The 13,919-nt window shown below is 43.4% G+C and overlaps 1 protein-coding gene across 1 annotated transcript; it reads left to right on the top strand.

Moving 5' to 3' along the window:
* Positions 1–1,897: 1,897 nt before the first annotated feature.
* On the top strand, positions 1,898–13,615 carry LOC121366645 (chitin-binding domain protein cbd-1-like). Its single transcript, XM_041491014.1, has 4 exons — positions 1,898–1,961; positions 12,203–12,347; positions 12,734–12,879; positions 13,446–13,615. Exons 1-4 carry the CDS (start codon positions 1,916–1,918, stop codon positions 13,520–13,522), a joined length of 414 nt encoding a protein of 137 aa, XP_041346948.1. The 5' UTR covers positions 1,898–1,915; the 3' UTR covers positions 13,523–13,615.
* Positions 13,616–13,919: the final 304 nt, after the last annotated feature.

Raw genomic sequence — 13,919 nt, 5'->3', positions numbered from 1 at the left:
TACATTGCAAAACGTAAACTATCAAGATACTATTTTTGCTAAACCGTTAATATTGGCATCCGAGGACTTGATGCACATGTGATGGTTACAAGAGGGACTACCACTTTTTTTTTCAGAAGCGAAAGATCGCTTAACAACAATCGCACTTACCGGCCTCGGTGGCGTTGTGGTCTACAGGCTGGTAGGTACTGGGTTCGGATCCCAGTCGAGGCATGGGATTTTTAATCCAGATCCAAACCCCCGAGTGAGTGCTCCGCAAGGCTCAATGGGTAGGTGTAAACCACTTGCACCGACCAGTGATCCATAACTGGTTCAACAAAGGCCATGGTTTGTGCTATCCTGCCTGTGGGAAGCGCAAATAAAAGATCCCTTGCTGCTAATCGGAAAGAGTAGCCCATGTAGTGGCGAAAGCGGGATTCCTCTTAAAATCTGTGTGGTCCTTAACCATATGTCTGACGCCATATAACCGTAAATAAAATGTGTTGAGTGCGTCGTTAAATAAAACATTTCTTTCTTTCAATCGCTCTTGGTACAATCATCGTGTGATTCTGTCTTACTATATGATCGGGAAGCAGCTTGGAAGACGTTATTATGAAGTCTTTGTGATTTTATGACTAAGATTGCAGCTATCAACAAAATGTTAGCCAACACACCAATAAAGTAGTTTCAGGCGGACTACAGTTCCGGGTTAATGAACCCGTCTTAGCAACTATAAAACAGACTACAACCGTGCATGCAATAGAAGAAAAGGAGTCTTGGCTATACGAATATGTGTTACTGTGGTGGTGACGACTGACTATAATGACTAAAGTACTGTCGGAAATAGAATAAAAATGATTTTCGTCGATTATTTCTTACATATTAAACTGACAAGTAAATATTTTGTAAATATCTATTTAATGATGGTCTACCTAATTTAGCATTTACTTGTTTGGGCGCTCATTGATGTTCAAGGTGGTGTTCAGTCTTGAAATTAAAAGAAAAATGTCAGTAAACAGGTGATTTGTACACTTTATTATAACAAAGTTAGGTCAACGTATGTCAATTTCATTGCTGTTACAATATATGAGGGACTGTTTTTGATGATGGTTTACCCCTATCCCTTTCCAAATAAAATATTTGTAGTCATTTATAAGTATCTTTTGAGCAAAACTGTCAAGAACCATTATGAGTGATCCATTATACCGGTATTAAAGGTACTATCTCAATGTTGCACAATGACAGCTATTGCAAATTTTTATTATTATTATTATTATTTTGTTAAAATAAAATTTCGATTTAACATTTGAAGAAGACACCTTTAACAATATGCCCATAAATGATTATAGGAATTAATTTTATCTACTGGTAGAAAATAAATTTTTATTGGAGAATCTTTATCACAGCTCGCATATAATTATGATATAGCACCTTTAAATTGTTGCAAGATTGTGTACATTTCTAATGTACTTATATTGAATTTATATTCACTAAATATGCTGGTCATAATTAATAATTTATGCTGCAATTCAATGAAATTGACACATATGTGTTATAGTCTGTTCCAATAAAGGTCACAAATCACTTGTTTACTGACATCTTTAGTTTAATTTCAAGAGTAAACACTACCTTGTACATCAATGAGAGCCCAAACAAGTAAATGCTAAATTAGGTAGAGTATTATTGAATGGGTATTTACAAAATATTTACTTATCAGTTTAATATGAAAGAAATAATCGACGAAAATAATTTTCATTCTAATTCCGACAGTACTATAGCACCTCCTTATTACAATTCACCAATATAAGTGGCATCAAGGCAAACACCAGTGTCACTGATTCTATAATACTACATCCGCCTGTCATTCCATTCTGTTCAGCATGTCTGCATTATATCGTGCTTGTATCAGATAATGTGCTGCCTGACTACCTGAGACATGCATTTGCTCGCTTTTACCGTCACCTTGGTACTTTTACCGGCAGGTATACTTTTCAATATTTTTTATATAATCATACAATTTTCGGCGAAATGCATATAATTCTGTTCCGGAAAGTGTTATAGTAAACGAAGTGATTTTTTGGGGGTTTATGTCATTCTACTTTAGAATTGGGGTGGGATGTTGCTCAGTTGTAGAGTGCTTGCCTGAGGTGCTATGGGTCGCGGGAGCAATTAGCGTGAGTGGATTTGTTCTTTTTTTCTTTGTTGTTTTTGTTTGTTTCTTTAGGGTTTTTGTTGTTGTTGTTGTTTTTTGGGGGGGGTTTAGGTTTTTTTTAGATGTTTTTTCTTTTTTTTTTTGGGGGGGGGATTTTGTTGATAGTCCTAAGCAGAGCACCACAACTGGTTCACGAAAGGCCGTGGTATGTACTGTCCTACATAATATGTGAAGGAAGGAAGCACTCAACACATTTTATTTATGGTTATATGGCGTCAGACATATGGTTAAGGACCACACATATATAGAGGAAACCCGCTGTCGCCCATTCATAGGCTACTCTTTTCAATTAGCAGCAAGGGATCTTTTATATGCACCATCCCACAGACATGATAGTACATACCACGGCCTTTGTTACACCAGTCGTTGAGCACTGGCTGGAACAAGAAATAGCCCAATGGAGCCACCGGCGGGTTCGATCCTAAACCGACCGCGCATTAAGCGAGTGCTTTACCACTGGGCTACGTCCCACCCCCTACATATGTAAAAGTGCATATAAATGATCTCTTACTCCTTTACCGGTAGGAGTAGCCTATGTGGTGGTAGCGGGGATACTCTCTTTCCTCTATCGACCAAATGTCAAAATAATCAGACCAAAACAAAAAAAAAACAAAAAAAGAAGAAACAAAAAAGAAGAAGGAGTAATTTAAAATGTTCTGAACATTTATATAGATTTCTTCTCAATTTTAGAAATAGTCTAACTATAGTACTGGTATTTACGTAGTACCGTTTCAAAGTCTTAACATTGCTTCTTGCTGGTTCTAACATTTTGTCTTGTGGATCAGTGATCAAATTATTTGATCCATATGCTATGCAGGTTTGATCATCTGTCACCATTTGTTTCACGCGCTTTACTGAAAAATCAAATGTTTTTTAACGCGAAAAACACTTAAGGTACATACATTGCAAAACGTAAACTATCAAGATACTATTTTTGCTAAACCGTTAATATTGGCATCCGAGGACTTGATGCACATGTGATGGTTACAAGAGGGACTACCACTTTTTTTTTCAGAAGCGAAAGATCGCTGAACAACAATCGCACTTACCGGCCTCGGTGGCGTTGTGGTCTACAGGCTGGTAGGTACTGGGTTCGGATCCCAGTCGAGGCATGGGATTTTTAATCCAGATCCAAACCCCCGAGTGAGTGCTCCGCAAGGCTCAATGGGTAGGTGTAAACCACTTGCACCGACCAGTGATCCATAACTGGTTCAACAAAGGCCATGGTTTGTGCTATCCTGCCTGTGGGAAGCGCAAATAAAAGATCCCTTGCTGCTAATCGGAAAGAGTAGCCCATGTAGTGGCGAAAGCGGGATTCCTCTTAAAATCTGTGTGGTCCTTAACCATATGTCTGACGCCATATAACCGTAAATAAAATGTGTTGAGTGCGTCGTTAAATAAAACATTTCTTTCTTTCAATCGCTCTTGGTACAATCATCGTGTGATTCTGTCTTACTATATGATCGGGAAGCAGCTTGGAAGACGTTATTATGAAGTCTTTGTGATTTTATGACTAAGATTGCAGCTATCAACAAAATGTTAGCCAACACACCAATAAAGTAGTTTCAGGCGGACTACAGTTCCGGGTTAATGGACCCGTCTTAGCAACTATAAAACAGACTACAACCGTGCATGCAATAGAAGAAAAGAAGTCTTGGCTATACAAATATGTGTTACTGTGGTGGTGACGACTGACTATAATGACTAAAGTACTGTCGGAAATAGAATAAAAAAGATTTTCGTCGATTATTTCTTACATATTAAACTGACAAGTAAATATTTTGTAAATATCTATTTAATGATGGTCTACCTAATTTAGCATTTACTTGTTTGGGCGCTCATTGATGTTCAAAGTGGTGTTCAGTCTTGAAATTAAAAGAAAAATGTCAGTAAACAGGTGATTTGTACACTTTATTGGAACAAACTATAACAAAGTTAGGTCAACGTATGTCAATTCCATTGCTGTTACAATATATGAGGGACTGTTTTTGATGATGGTTTACCCCTATCCCTTTCCAAATAAAATATTTGTAGTCATTTATAAGTATCTTTTGAGCAAAACTGTCAAGAACCATTATGAGTGATCCATTATACCGGTATTAAAGGTACTATCTCAATGTTGCACAATGACAGCTATTGCAAATTTTTATTATTATTATTATTATTTTGTTAAAATAAAATTTCGATTTAACATTTAAAGAAGACACCTTTAACAATATGCCCATAAATGATTATAGGAATTAATTTTATCTACTGGTAGAAAATAAATTTTTATTGGAGAATCTTTATCACAGCTCGCATATAATTAGAAAATTTGTTTCTAATTTTCATTATTATTCATACTTACCTAGTGCTAGCACAACACATATGCTATTCAACCTGAGTCATACCTACACACTGCAGAATTCTCTCCCTTGCCGGATATGCGCAATGCTATCCTTGCACGGGCTACCTGTAACTTCATTCTCGGTTCAAAGTCCACCCACCGAGGGAAAGCCTCATAGGGGTGGGTGGGAGGTATAGTTTGTTGTGCTAGCACTAGGTAAGTATGAATAATAATGAAAATTAGAAACAAATTTTCTAATAGTCTTATTCAACTTACTGTGCTAGCACAACAAATATGCTATAACGGACGTGCAATGACACCGTTAGAGCACGTGAATTCAACATTAATGGGAGGAGGTAAGAAAATAGAGGACTTACCCGTACCCAAAAAGCTCCTTTGAAGTAATGACATGGAGATAGGACGAACCACGACATACGGTAACAAGGAGTCAAAAAACTTTTGGGAATAAAAAGGGGCTTCCCAAAAGAAAAACTCATCCCCATGAAAGGGAGGAAAAACATCTCCCCAGGGAGAGGAAATGGTAGACAACACTACAAAAAACCCCATCCCTCAGAAAAGGGTGGAGTGTTAAACATGTCCGAAGCGTGAATCGATGGCAGTCGGACGGAAAAGAGGTCGACCCCTTTCCGTTGCCCTGCGCACAGACACGACGTGTTGAGCCGCAATGACTGTCTGGATCCTACGCGTACCGTCAGGACCAACCGCCATATCCCGGAAATAGAAACGGTCAAAAGTGTGCCCGTCCTTTCCAAACCCCTGCATTCATGACCTTTATTATAATATCTAAAGAGTCATGAAAATTCAGGGAAGCAGAAATGGCTCGGATCTCATGTGGTTTAACAGAGAAATTCCGTAACACATGATCACCCGCCATCTCATATGCTAGCTTGATGGTAGCTGCTATCCATCGAGACAAAGCATTTTTTTGTGACATCACCCGGCCTAATGGTATAAGAAATAAACAATCTCTTTTTACCCTGCCGCCGGTTTTTCGTACGCTGCAAATAATACTTCAATGCTCTCACCGGGCAAAGAAGTCTATCCGAGTTATCAGATGACAGTGTACGAGATAAACTGTGAATGACAGTAGGTGGAAACTCTTCCCCTGGAGACTGGTTTTTAGCAACAAAGATAGGGTCGGTACGTAAAGTGACAGACCCGTCCGAATTGTAATCAACCAAATCATGCAAAAAAGCATGTATCTCACTGATCCGACGACAAGCTGCCAGTGAAACCAGAAACAGAGTCTTCCATGTCAAGGCACGAAGACTAGCAAACCTCAATGGCTCATAAGGCGCACCCTTAAGAGCATGCAACACCAGAAAGACATTCCATTTCGGAATAATGGAAGGTCGTTCAACCGTGGATTGTAATGATTTAAGTAAATCATGCAACACCAAGTTGGTAGAAAAGTCACGACATCCACACTGTTTAAGAGTAGTGAAAATCGCAGCTCTGTGACTTTTCACTGTCGTGACTTTAAGTTTCCTTTCTTGGACCAACGCCAGAAAGTACTCCGCTAAATCGTTGACAGTAGGCGATAAGGGATCGAAATCCCGTGCGTTCGCCCAACGAACCCACATACGCCAGTGACACTGATAAACCGACTCGGTAGAATTGCGCTTTGCTGAAGAGACGAGATGCGCAATTCTTGTCGAAAAACCTCTGCGTCGCAAGGAAGCCCTGATAACCTCCACGCGTGAAACCGGAAGACCTCCGGCTTCGGATGCCACACCGTCTGACTCAGTCGCTGGCTGAGTAGATCGGACAACACTGGTAATCGGAATGGGACTGCCACTAACAGTGACAGGAGCTGTGGAAACCAGGGCTGCGCCACCCACAGAGGAGCTATCAACGTCACGTGACAAGGTTCTTGGACCACTTTGGTCAACACCTTGCCGAGTAAGACAGGAGGAGGGAAGGCATAAAAATCCAGTCCCGTCCAATCCATACTTAACGCGTCGTACTCCAACGCCAATGTGTCCGGTACCGGGGACACGAACACCGGCAATTGGTTGTTCAACCGTGTGGCAAACATGTCCACCTGTGGACTGCCCCACACCCGAAGAACCGCTGCGACCACCCCTTTGTTCAACATCCACTCCGTCTGAACAGGGGTATGTCGACTGAGGGCATCTGCTAACACATTCACCGATGAAGGAATGTGTTTCGCCCACATAGTGGTCCCTAGTTGGTCGCAGAATTCCAAAATCGCAAGAGCTTTGCGACCCAAAGTCTCCGATTTGGTTCCACCCCAACGATTGAGATATGCCACTACCGACGTATTGTCGCATCTCAACAGAATTCGACGGTGTCGAAGAACACACCGGAAATGAAGACAGGCACGATGCACTGCCTCCATCTCCAAACAGTTGATATGAAGCTTCCTCTCGGAGAGATTCCATACCCCTGAAATGTGTTGATCCAACAGATGCGCCCCGTACCCGTGCAGCGACGCATCCGTGAACAGGATCAGATCCGGAGCAGGGGGGTGCAACGGAACCGATAGGGACATGCACTTGTCCGACAGGCACTCCTGTATCGGATGAGTGAACCATGGGCCCAGAGGCACTATCGTGTCCCAATTGTGACCGTCCCACCGTGGGGACAAATGCCACTGGAGTGGTCGTTTGAATCGTCTGAACCGCACGATCAATGAGGCCAGAGATTCGAGGTGGCCCAACACCACGTGGAGAGATCGTACCGTAGTACTTTGCTCCCCCATCAAACGTCGCGCCGACGTTTGGAAATTGTGGATACGCGCATCGGTGGGACGAACCGACGCTACCACAAGATCGAAGACCACTCCGAGATATGTGAAAATCTGAGCCGGCGTTAACTCCGATTTCACCCAATTGGGAATAAAACCCAATTGGAGGATCGTGTCCAAAACCAACCCGACATTGGTCTGACACTCCTGTTGCGACGAAGCTGGGATCAACCAATCGTCCAGATAGGTATGCATTCGAACCCCTAACAAATGAACATGACCTACCACCGCTTTTACCACACGTGTAAAAGCATGGGGACTCGTCGCCAAACCGAACGGAAGCACACGAAACTCGTACGCTTTCCCGTCGAACAGGAAGCGCAGAAACTTCCAAAACGCCTTGTGCACCGGGACATGGAGGTATGCGTCTTTCAGATCGATCGACACAGCCCACTCCCCAATTTGAAGCAGGTTCCGGACCGAATGAACCGTTTCCATTTTCATGGAAGGAACATCGACGTAGACGTTCAGTGGCTTCAAATTTAGGATTGGTCTCCATTCCCCATTTTTTCTTCCGGGCGAAGAAAAGATGAGAATAAAATCCCGGAGTGTCCAGACTGACTCTCTGGATGGCCCCTTTGTCGAGAAACTCGGCAATCATACTCTCCACTAAAACGCGCCGATCCGCGGACGGTAACGGCGGCATTCTCGGAGTGGAAGTAAGAGGGGGGCTCGAAGAAAAGGGTATTTTGTAACCGTGTCGAACGACCGACAGAACCCAGGGGTCGAGACCAGGCAGCTTGCACCAATTTCGAAGGAAATGGCGGAGCCTGCCCCCCACGGGTATGTTTGCTAACGGTACCTCCGAAAGCAACTGCCGATCGTTCACGTACCCTCACCCCAACCGCTTACCACCCGTAGGCGCAACGCCTTTGGTGGACTGAGAACGGAACGCAGTACGACGTTTGCGTCCTCGCTTAGCGGAAGACGGGTTGTTACCTGGTTGCCTCCTAGTGTCAGGAACCCTAGGGATCTGAGCCGACTGTAAAAAAGCAGCCTTTTTTACAGGAGGAGGCTTGAACCCCGAAAACGTGGACGGACGTTTACCAGAGGTTGAGGGTCGAGTGTTCGGGACTGGTCGCGACAAATCCTTGTCTAGGACAATATTAAAATCGGGACCGAAAAGTAAATTTTCCCGTACCGAACGTGTACGAAAAAAACGTCTTCGCAACGTTTGACGCACTCAAACCCGCCAGGTAATGGTCACGCCGTAACAAAAGACTGTTCGCAAACAATCGGCCAGATAACTGAGCGATATGCTTAGAGGCTTTTGACGCAGCCTCCAAACAGCCTTTCGCCATCGCGGGAAGGCTCTCGACAGCCTTATCCAAGCCAAATAGGAACGTACCTAAATGGTTATTAACCTGGAACATCGACTTAGCCAGCCGTTCGAACGATTCCAGATCCGCGATTGGCAATGACACATGCGGCGATGGGGAACAAGCGGCTCGGACACTAGCGGGAACGACCGCCGGATGTTCGAGAAAATCCGCCCCCAACGTCTCATAGGAGTCGGCACGAAAAATGCGCGCTCCCGTTAGGATTTTCCCCGTAGGCAGTGCCGTTGGGTACTCATCAACACCCACTCCCAGGATACGATCACTGCCAGTGATCAACACATCAATGTCACAAAGTGAACTGTGCGCCTCCTGTGCAAGTGGTAAACCCGACTCCTCACGAGGAGTGACCAAATTCAAAGAACGGTTCCCGAAGGAGACACCCTTGAATGTAGGCTGGGCCTCAACCTGAGGTATAGCGTCCCCGCATACCTGTCGGACCTGGTCCCTGACAAAAGCCAGAACCGCCGGATAATCGCACTCCTCCTCTACTTCCGAACCGAAGTGAGAGAGAGCTGGGTCAGCGACAGAATCCGGTCCAACCGACGCTTCCTCTGAAGCCAGGTCACTGTCCACTGGATCCCGAAGATCGATATGGACTCCTCCCCCTAATCGAGACGCCCCTGGGGCAGCGTCTCCCGAGACGGAAACAATAGGAACCGAACGACAATCCCTAACTGCATCGTCAAACTGCTGTCGAGACGCAGTTTCTGCTGGTTTTGGCGGAAAACCAGGTGGGGGGGGGAATGGGAGCCGCACCCGTCGGTCCCGTCTGCGAAAGCAATGATCCCAACTGAGGCGAAGCGTTCAAAAATTCCACAAAACTCCGAAACAACGTTTCCTGAAAGCCTAACGGTCGTTCCTGCGCCAAGTGCGGAACGGTCGGAGTTTGCGGCCACAGAGTACCCCCAACCGAGGGGTATCTGCGCGAACCTCGTCCTCTATCGAGTAAAGTCGAAGAGGTAGGGACCAAAGACGGTGCAAACTGTGAGGAGATGTCCGTTGCTACCGAAGTCACCGGACCCTTGGGGTAAACATATGCAAACGGAGGACCCAAACGGGATGAGTCCTCCACCCAACGGTAAACATCGGTCGGGATGCCATCAGAGACGGATCCCGGCATCGGAACAACTGGCTCAGTTCGAAGCAAACTGGCAGAACTCTCCTCGGGCCTTGAGAATGCTGAGGTGCCGAAGCGACTGTCAGCAATCGAAGGCAAAGTCGGGGCCACCTGCTCTGCGGACGAAGCAGTGGACCTATGCACAACGGAGTGCATGTGCTCGGTAACCGATGAAGTCGTCAAAACCGGTGCCGCGACGACTCCACCCTGCCCCCCTTCTGTTTGTAAAGGTAACCGTAACGACGATGGCGACGCCCGCGACGAAGCCACACAAACAGAAGAAGGCGCCGTCACTAACGAAGACGGCTCACGTACCACGGTCACAATAGGAGCCCGGGGGGGCGCTCCCGAAGTATCTGTAACTGTACTCGTAACACGGACCGAAGAAGAAACACCCTTGTGTTTCCCCCCTTTCCGGACACTTTTAGAAGTGTCTACAGACTTATGGGACCTACCCACTAAGTCCGACTTGCCGACTACTGCCGAAGCAGACGACAAGATTTTGCTGGTACCCGAAACCTGAGTCTGCGAACCGAACCGAACCCACTGGTCAGGAGACCACGTGGCGCAGATCTCACACTGACGGTCTTGAGAACAAGACCGACAGTCCGGACACAACACGTGTGTGTCTTTACGTCGTAAAAGAAATGGACAACCATCTCGCGCACAAACTTTCCGTGCGCTAGCTGTCAACGAACTCGCGTCGGACATGGTAAATTCAACACAGAATTCCCAACTACCAACCGTATGTCAAGTTCAACCAAAAAAACAAACACAAAATTACAAGTAAAGAAAACTTTTTGCCAAAGCTTAACAGGTGTTAACAGGTGGACTGCAGAATTGAGAATAAAGTTACAGGTAGCCCGTGCAAGGATAGCATTGCGCATATCCGGCAAGGGAGAGAATTCTGCAGTGTGTAGGTATGACTCAGGTTGAATAGCATATTTGTTGTGCTAGCACAGTAAGTTGAATAAGACTATTATGATATAGCACCTTTAAATTGTTGCAAGATTGTGTACATTTCTAATGTACTTATATTGAATTTATATTCACTAAATATGCTGGTCATAATTAATAATTTATGCTGCAATTCAATGAAATTGACACATATGTGTTATAGTCTGTTCCAATAAAGGTCACAAATCACTTGTTTACTGACATCTTTAGTTTAATTTCAAGAGTAAACACTACCTTGTACATCAATGAGAGCCCAAACAAGTAAATGCTAAATTAGGTAGAGTATTATTGAATGGGTATTTACAAAATATTTACTTATCAGTTTAATATGAAAGAAATAATCGACGAAAATAATTTTCATTCTAATTCCGACAGTACTATAGCACCTCCTTATTACAATTCACCAATATAAGTGGCATCAAGGCAAACACCAGTGTCACTGATTCTATAATACTACATCCGCCTGTCATTCCATTCTGTTCAGCATGTCTGCATTATATCGTGTGACCATGAAAACAGGCCTGGACTCTCCACATTTGATGCTGTATAGATACAATACTGCACTGTAGGTACAGTAAGATTCCCGATGGTACAGTAAGATTATATACTATAAGGATATCCCATATCCACAACTCTTCCAAGTGGCACGGTGATAAACACCAAGCGTCAAAATACATATAATTTTTCATGATGCCATGCCCACTGATAGAGCTTTCTAGAAACAAAACTTTGTTCCCGTTAATAAAGTCAAAGAAACAGCTGCCAAAGCTGCCTCTATCTAAAATTGCAAGAAAGAAGTCATCTGTAAATGCGCCATGGTCGATGACTATGGACAGTTTCACACTTCTACTGGGACTAAAACTGAAACTCATGGATATTAATTTTAAATGCAAACACACGAACCCATTAAGACTGAGACCAACCAAAACGTGCGGTGCAGTGCGGTTAATAAGTGTTTCCAAGAAATGTGTTTGACAGGGTGGGGTGGGGGAGAGAGGATATAAATATGGGAAATTTTAAAATCATAAATTACAGGGTATAAACAGTACAAGTTAGTTTTATGAGGACTGTAAAAAAAATACACAAATGCAATATTTCGCAAGCTTTTGTTAGTTGTTTCTGAAAATATTGTGAGTTGTTTCTACAGCACAAATCCCCTTGTTTTCTTCGAGATAAAATTGAAATTTTGAATAAAAGTCCGTATATATCTGTGATATTTGTATTTTTGCACAGTTCTTTACACTGTTTTTATTTAAATCTTGAATTTTTATATTGCTGTTGATCATCACTTTATTCGTTTCCATTACCATAGTTTGACACCCAATAGCCGATGTATTTTTCGTGCTGGGGTGTCGTTAAACATTCATTCATTCTGATTCGTTCTTAGCATATTGTGAACAGTTTTACTTAAGATTATATCTTTTGTATTTTGTGTATGTATACAGTCACATTAAGATGAGTAATACTTAATGTTCTTCAGTGTTTTGCGTCGACTGTTCGAGTCATCCAGACGGAATCTATGACGCAGGATGTAGGGAATTCATACACTGTCGAAACCACGTCGCCTACGTCGTAAGCTGTAATGCCACTCAGGTGTACAACAGCAACACCGGCAACTGTGACCAGTAAGTAAAGTCTGCGGAGGGGGTGGTGAGGGTAGGTTAGTTTTCAACCAGAATTTAGTTTTACGTTTGCCAATAATATTACAAAAACTACAATGACATCCATAAATATGATATCTGTACTGAGTAACAACCCCGTTTCCCCACCCTCACCCAAAAACAATAAGAAAAAAAGAAAAACAGAGACGCGAATTCTCGTTTCAATTTTGATTTGATACATTTTGGGCGTCATTTTATGATTGCCCCTCCTGCTCCATACCATCCCCCTGTCTCGCACGTTTATGTCACTCAGTGAGGATTTAAACATGATAGAAAACACGAACTATCGCTATTTGTCAGCAATAGGTTTGGCGATTTACTAATAATTATGATAATATTGTGTTCTGCAGTCCACACAATGTTCCTCCACCATGCGGTGTCTCCAGGAACTGCACGTTGCTACATGACGGCGCATACGCCGACCAAACCGAACATTGTAGGTCGTATTTCACCTGTCACGGCGGAACGTTCTTTGGACACAATTTCTGTACACCAGGTATGAAAAAATAACAGACCACGAATGAGCATTCATCCATCAATCCATCCATTCGTCCGTCCGTCCATCCATCCACCCATCCGTCTGTCCGTTTTTCCATCCACCCACCCTTCCATCAATCTACCCACTCATCCATCCATCCATCCATCCGTACATTCATATATCCATCATTTCACATACCCACCCATCCATATGTAAGTCTGTACACCATGCAAGGTTTAAACCGATTTCTCCTGTCGTATATAGGGATGATGCTTCTATCTGTTAAGTGTTATTGTTGTTGTTGATTAGACGTGTATGTCACACGTTTCCAACGTTCTACGCGTTTCCAAGGAAGGGGTGAGTACGAGTTTCCATTAATACCAGCACAAACAGTCGTTAATACTGTGAACCTCTGACTCAAATACGACGTAAAGCATATGTTTTTCGGCACTTGTGATCGAGATGTTAACCAAATATCCCTTTCCTGTAACATCACCATCCATCAAGTCCAGCCACCCCTTGGTGTATACAATTATTGATTAAACAAAATAATGCTAACTATATTTCCGGGTGGTTTTTTTCAGGTACAGTTTTTAATGAAATACTTCAAACGTGTGACTGGCCGAATGACGTGCCACCGCCATGTGGTACAAAACACTAGAATCAACAACAACATGCATCTACACAATTCTCACAAGATTAGATTATTTACATTACGCACTGCCACATTATATCATGGATTATTTCAATAAACTGAATCTTACAAAGTCTTGTCGCTGTTGTTTCATTATGTCCATCGTATTTTCTTCAAGCACCGCGTGGTGCCATGCTACTGAGTATTGCGTCATGACACGTTACTAAACACTGCGTCATGACATGTTACTGAACTGTGCATCACAACACGTTACTGAACATTGCGTGGTGACAGGTTACTGACATTGCGTCATAGAATCATACTGGTGACACGCTACTGAGTGGTGACACGTCACTGAACACAGCGCCATGACACATTACTGAACACTGCGTAGTGACACGTTACTGAACATTGCATAACGTGG

The sequence above is a fragment of the Gigantopelta aegis genome, unplaced genomic scaffold, assembly GCF_016097555.1.
Source record: "Gigantopelta aegis isolate Gae_Host unplaced genomic scaffold, Gae_host_genome ctg6476_pilon_pilon, whole genome shotgun sequence".
Taxonomy (NCBI): Eukaryota; Metazoa; Mollusca; class Gastropoda; order Neomphalida; family Peltospiridae; genus Gigantopelta; species Gigantopelta aegis.
The sequence above is the reverse complement of the archived record's forward strand: the minus strand, read 5'-3'. Positions and strand labels throughout refer to the sequence as shown.

Excerpts from the sequence above, each read along its gene's own strand:
- LOC121366645 (XM_041491014.1), top strand. The coding sequence starts at position 1,916 with ATGCATTTGCTCGCTTTTACCGTCACCTTGGTACTTTTACCGGCAG. Across the intron at positions 1,962-12,202 it reads CTTGGTACTTTTACCGGCAG|TGTTTTGCGTCGACTGTTCG; the intron begins GTATACTTTTCA and ends AATGTTCTTCAG. Across the intron at positions 12,880-13,445 it reads ACACAATTTCTGTACACCAG|GTACAGTTTTTAATGAAATA; the intron begins GTATGAAAAAAT and ends GGTTTTTTTCAG.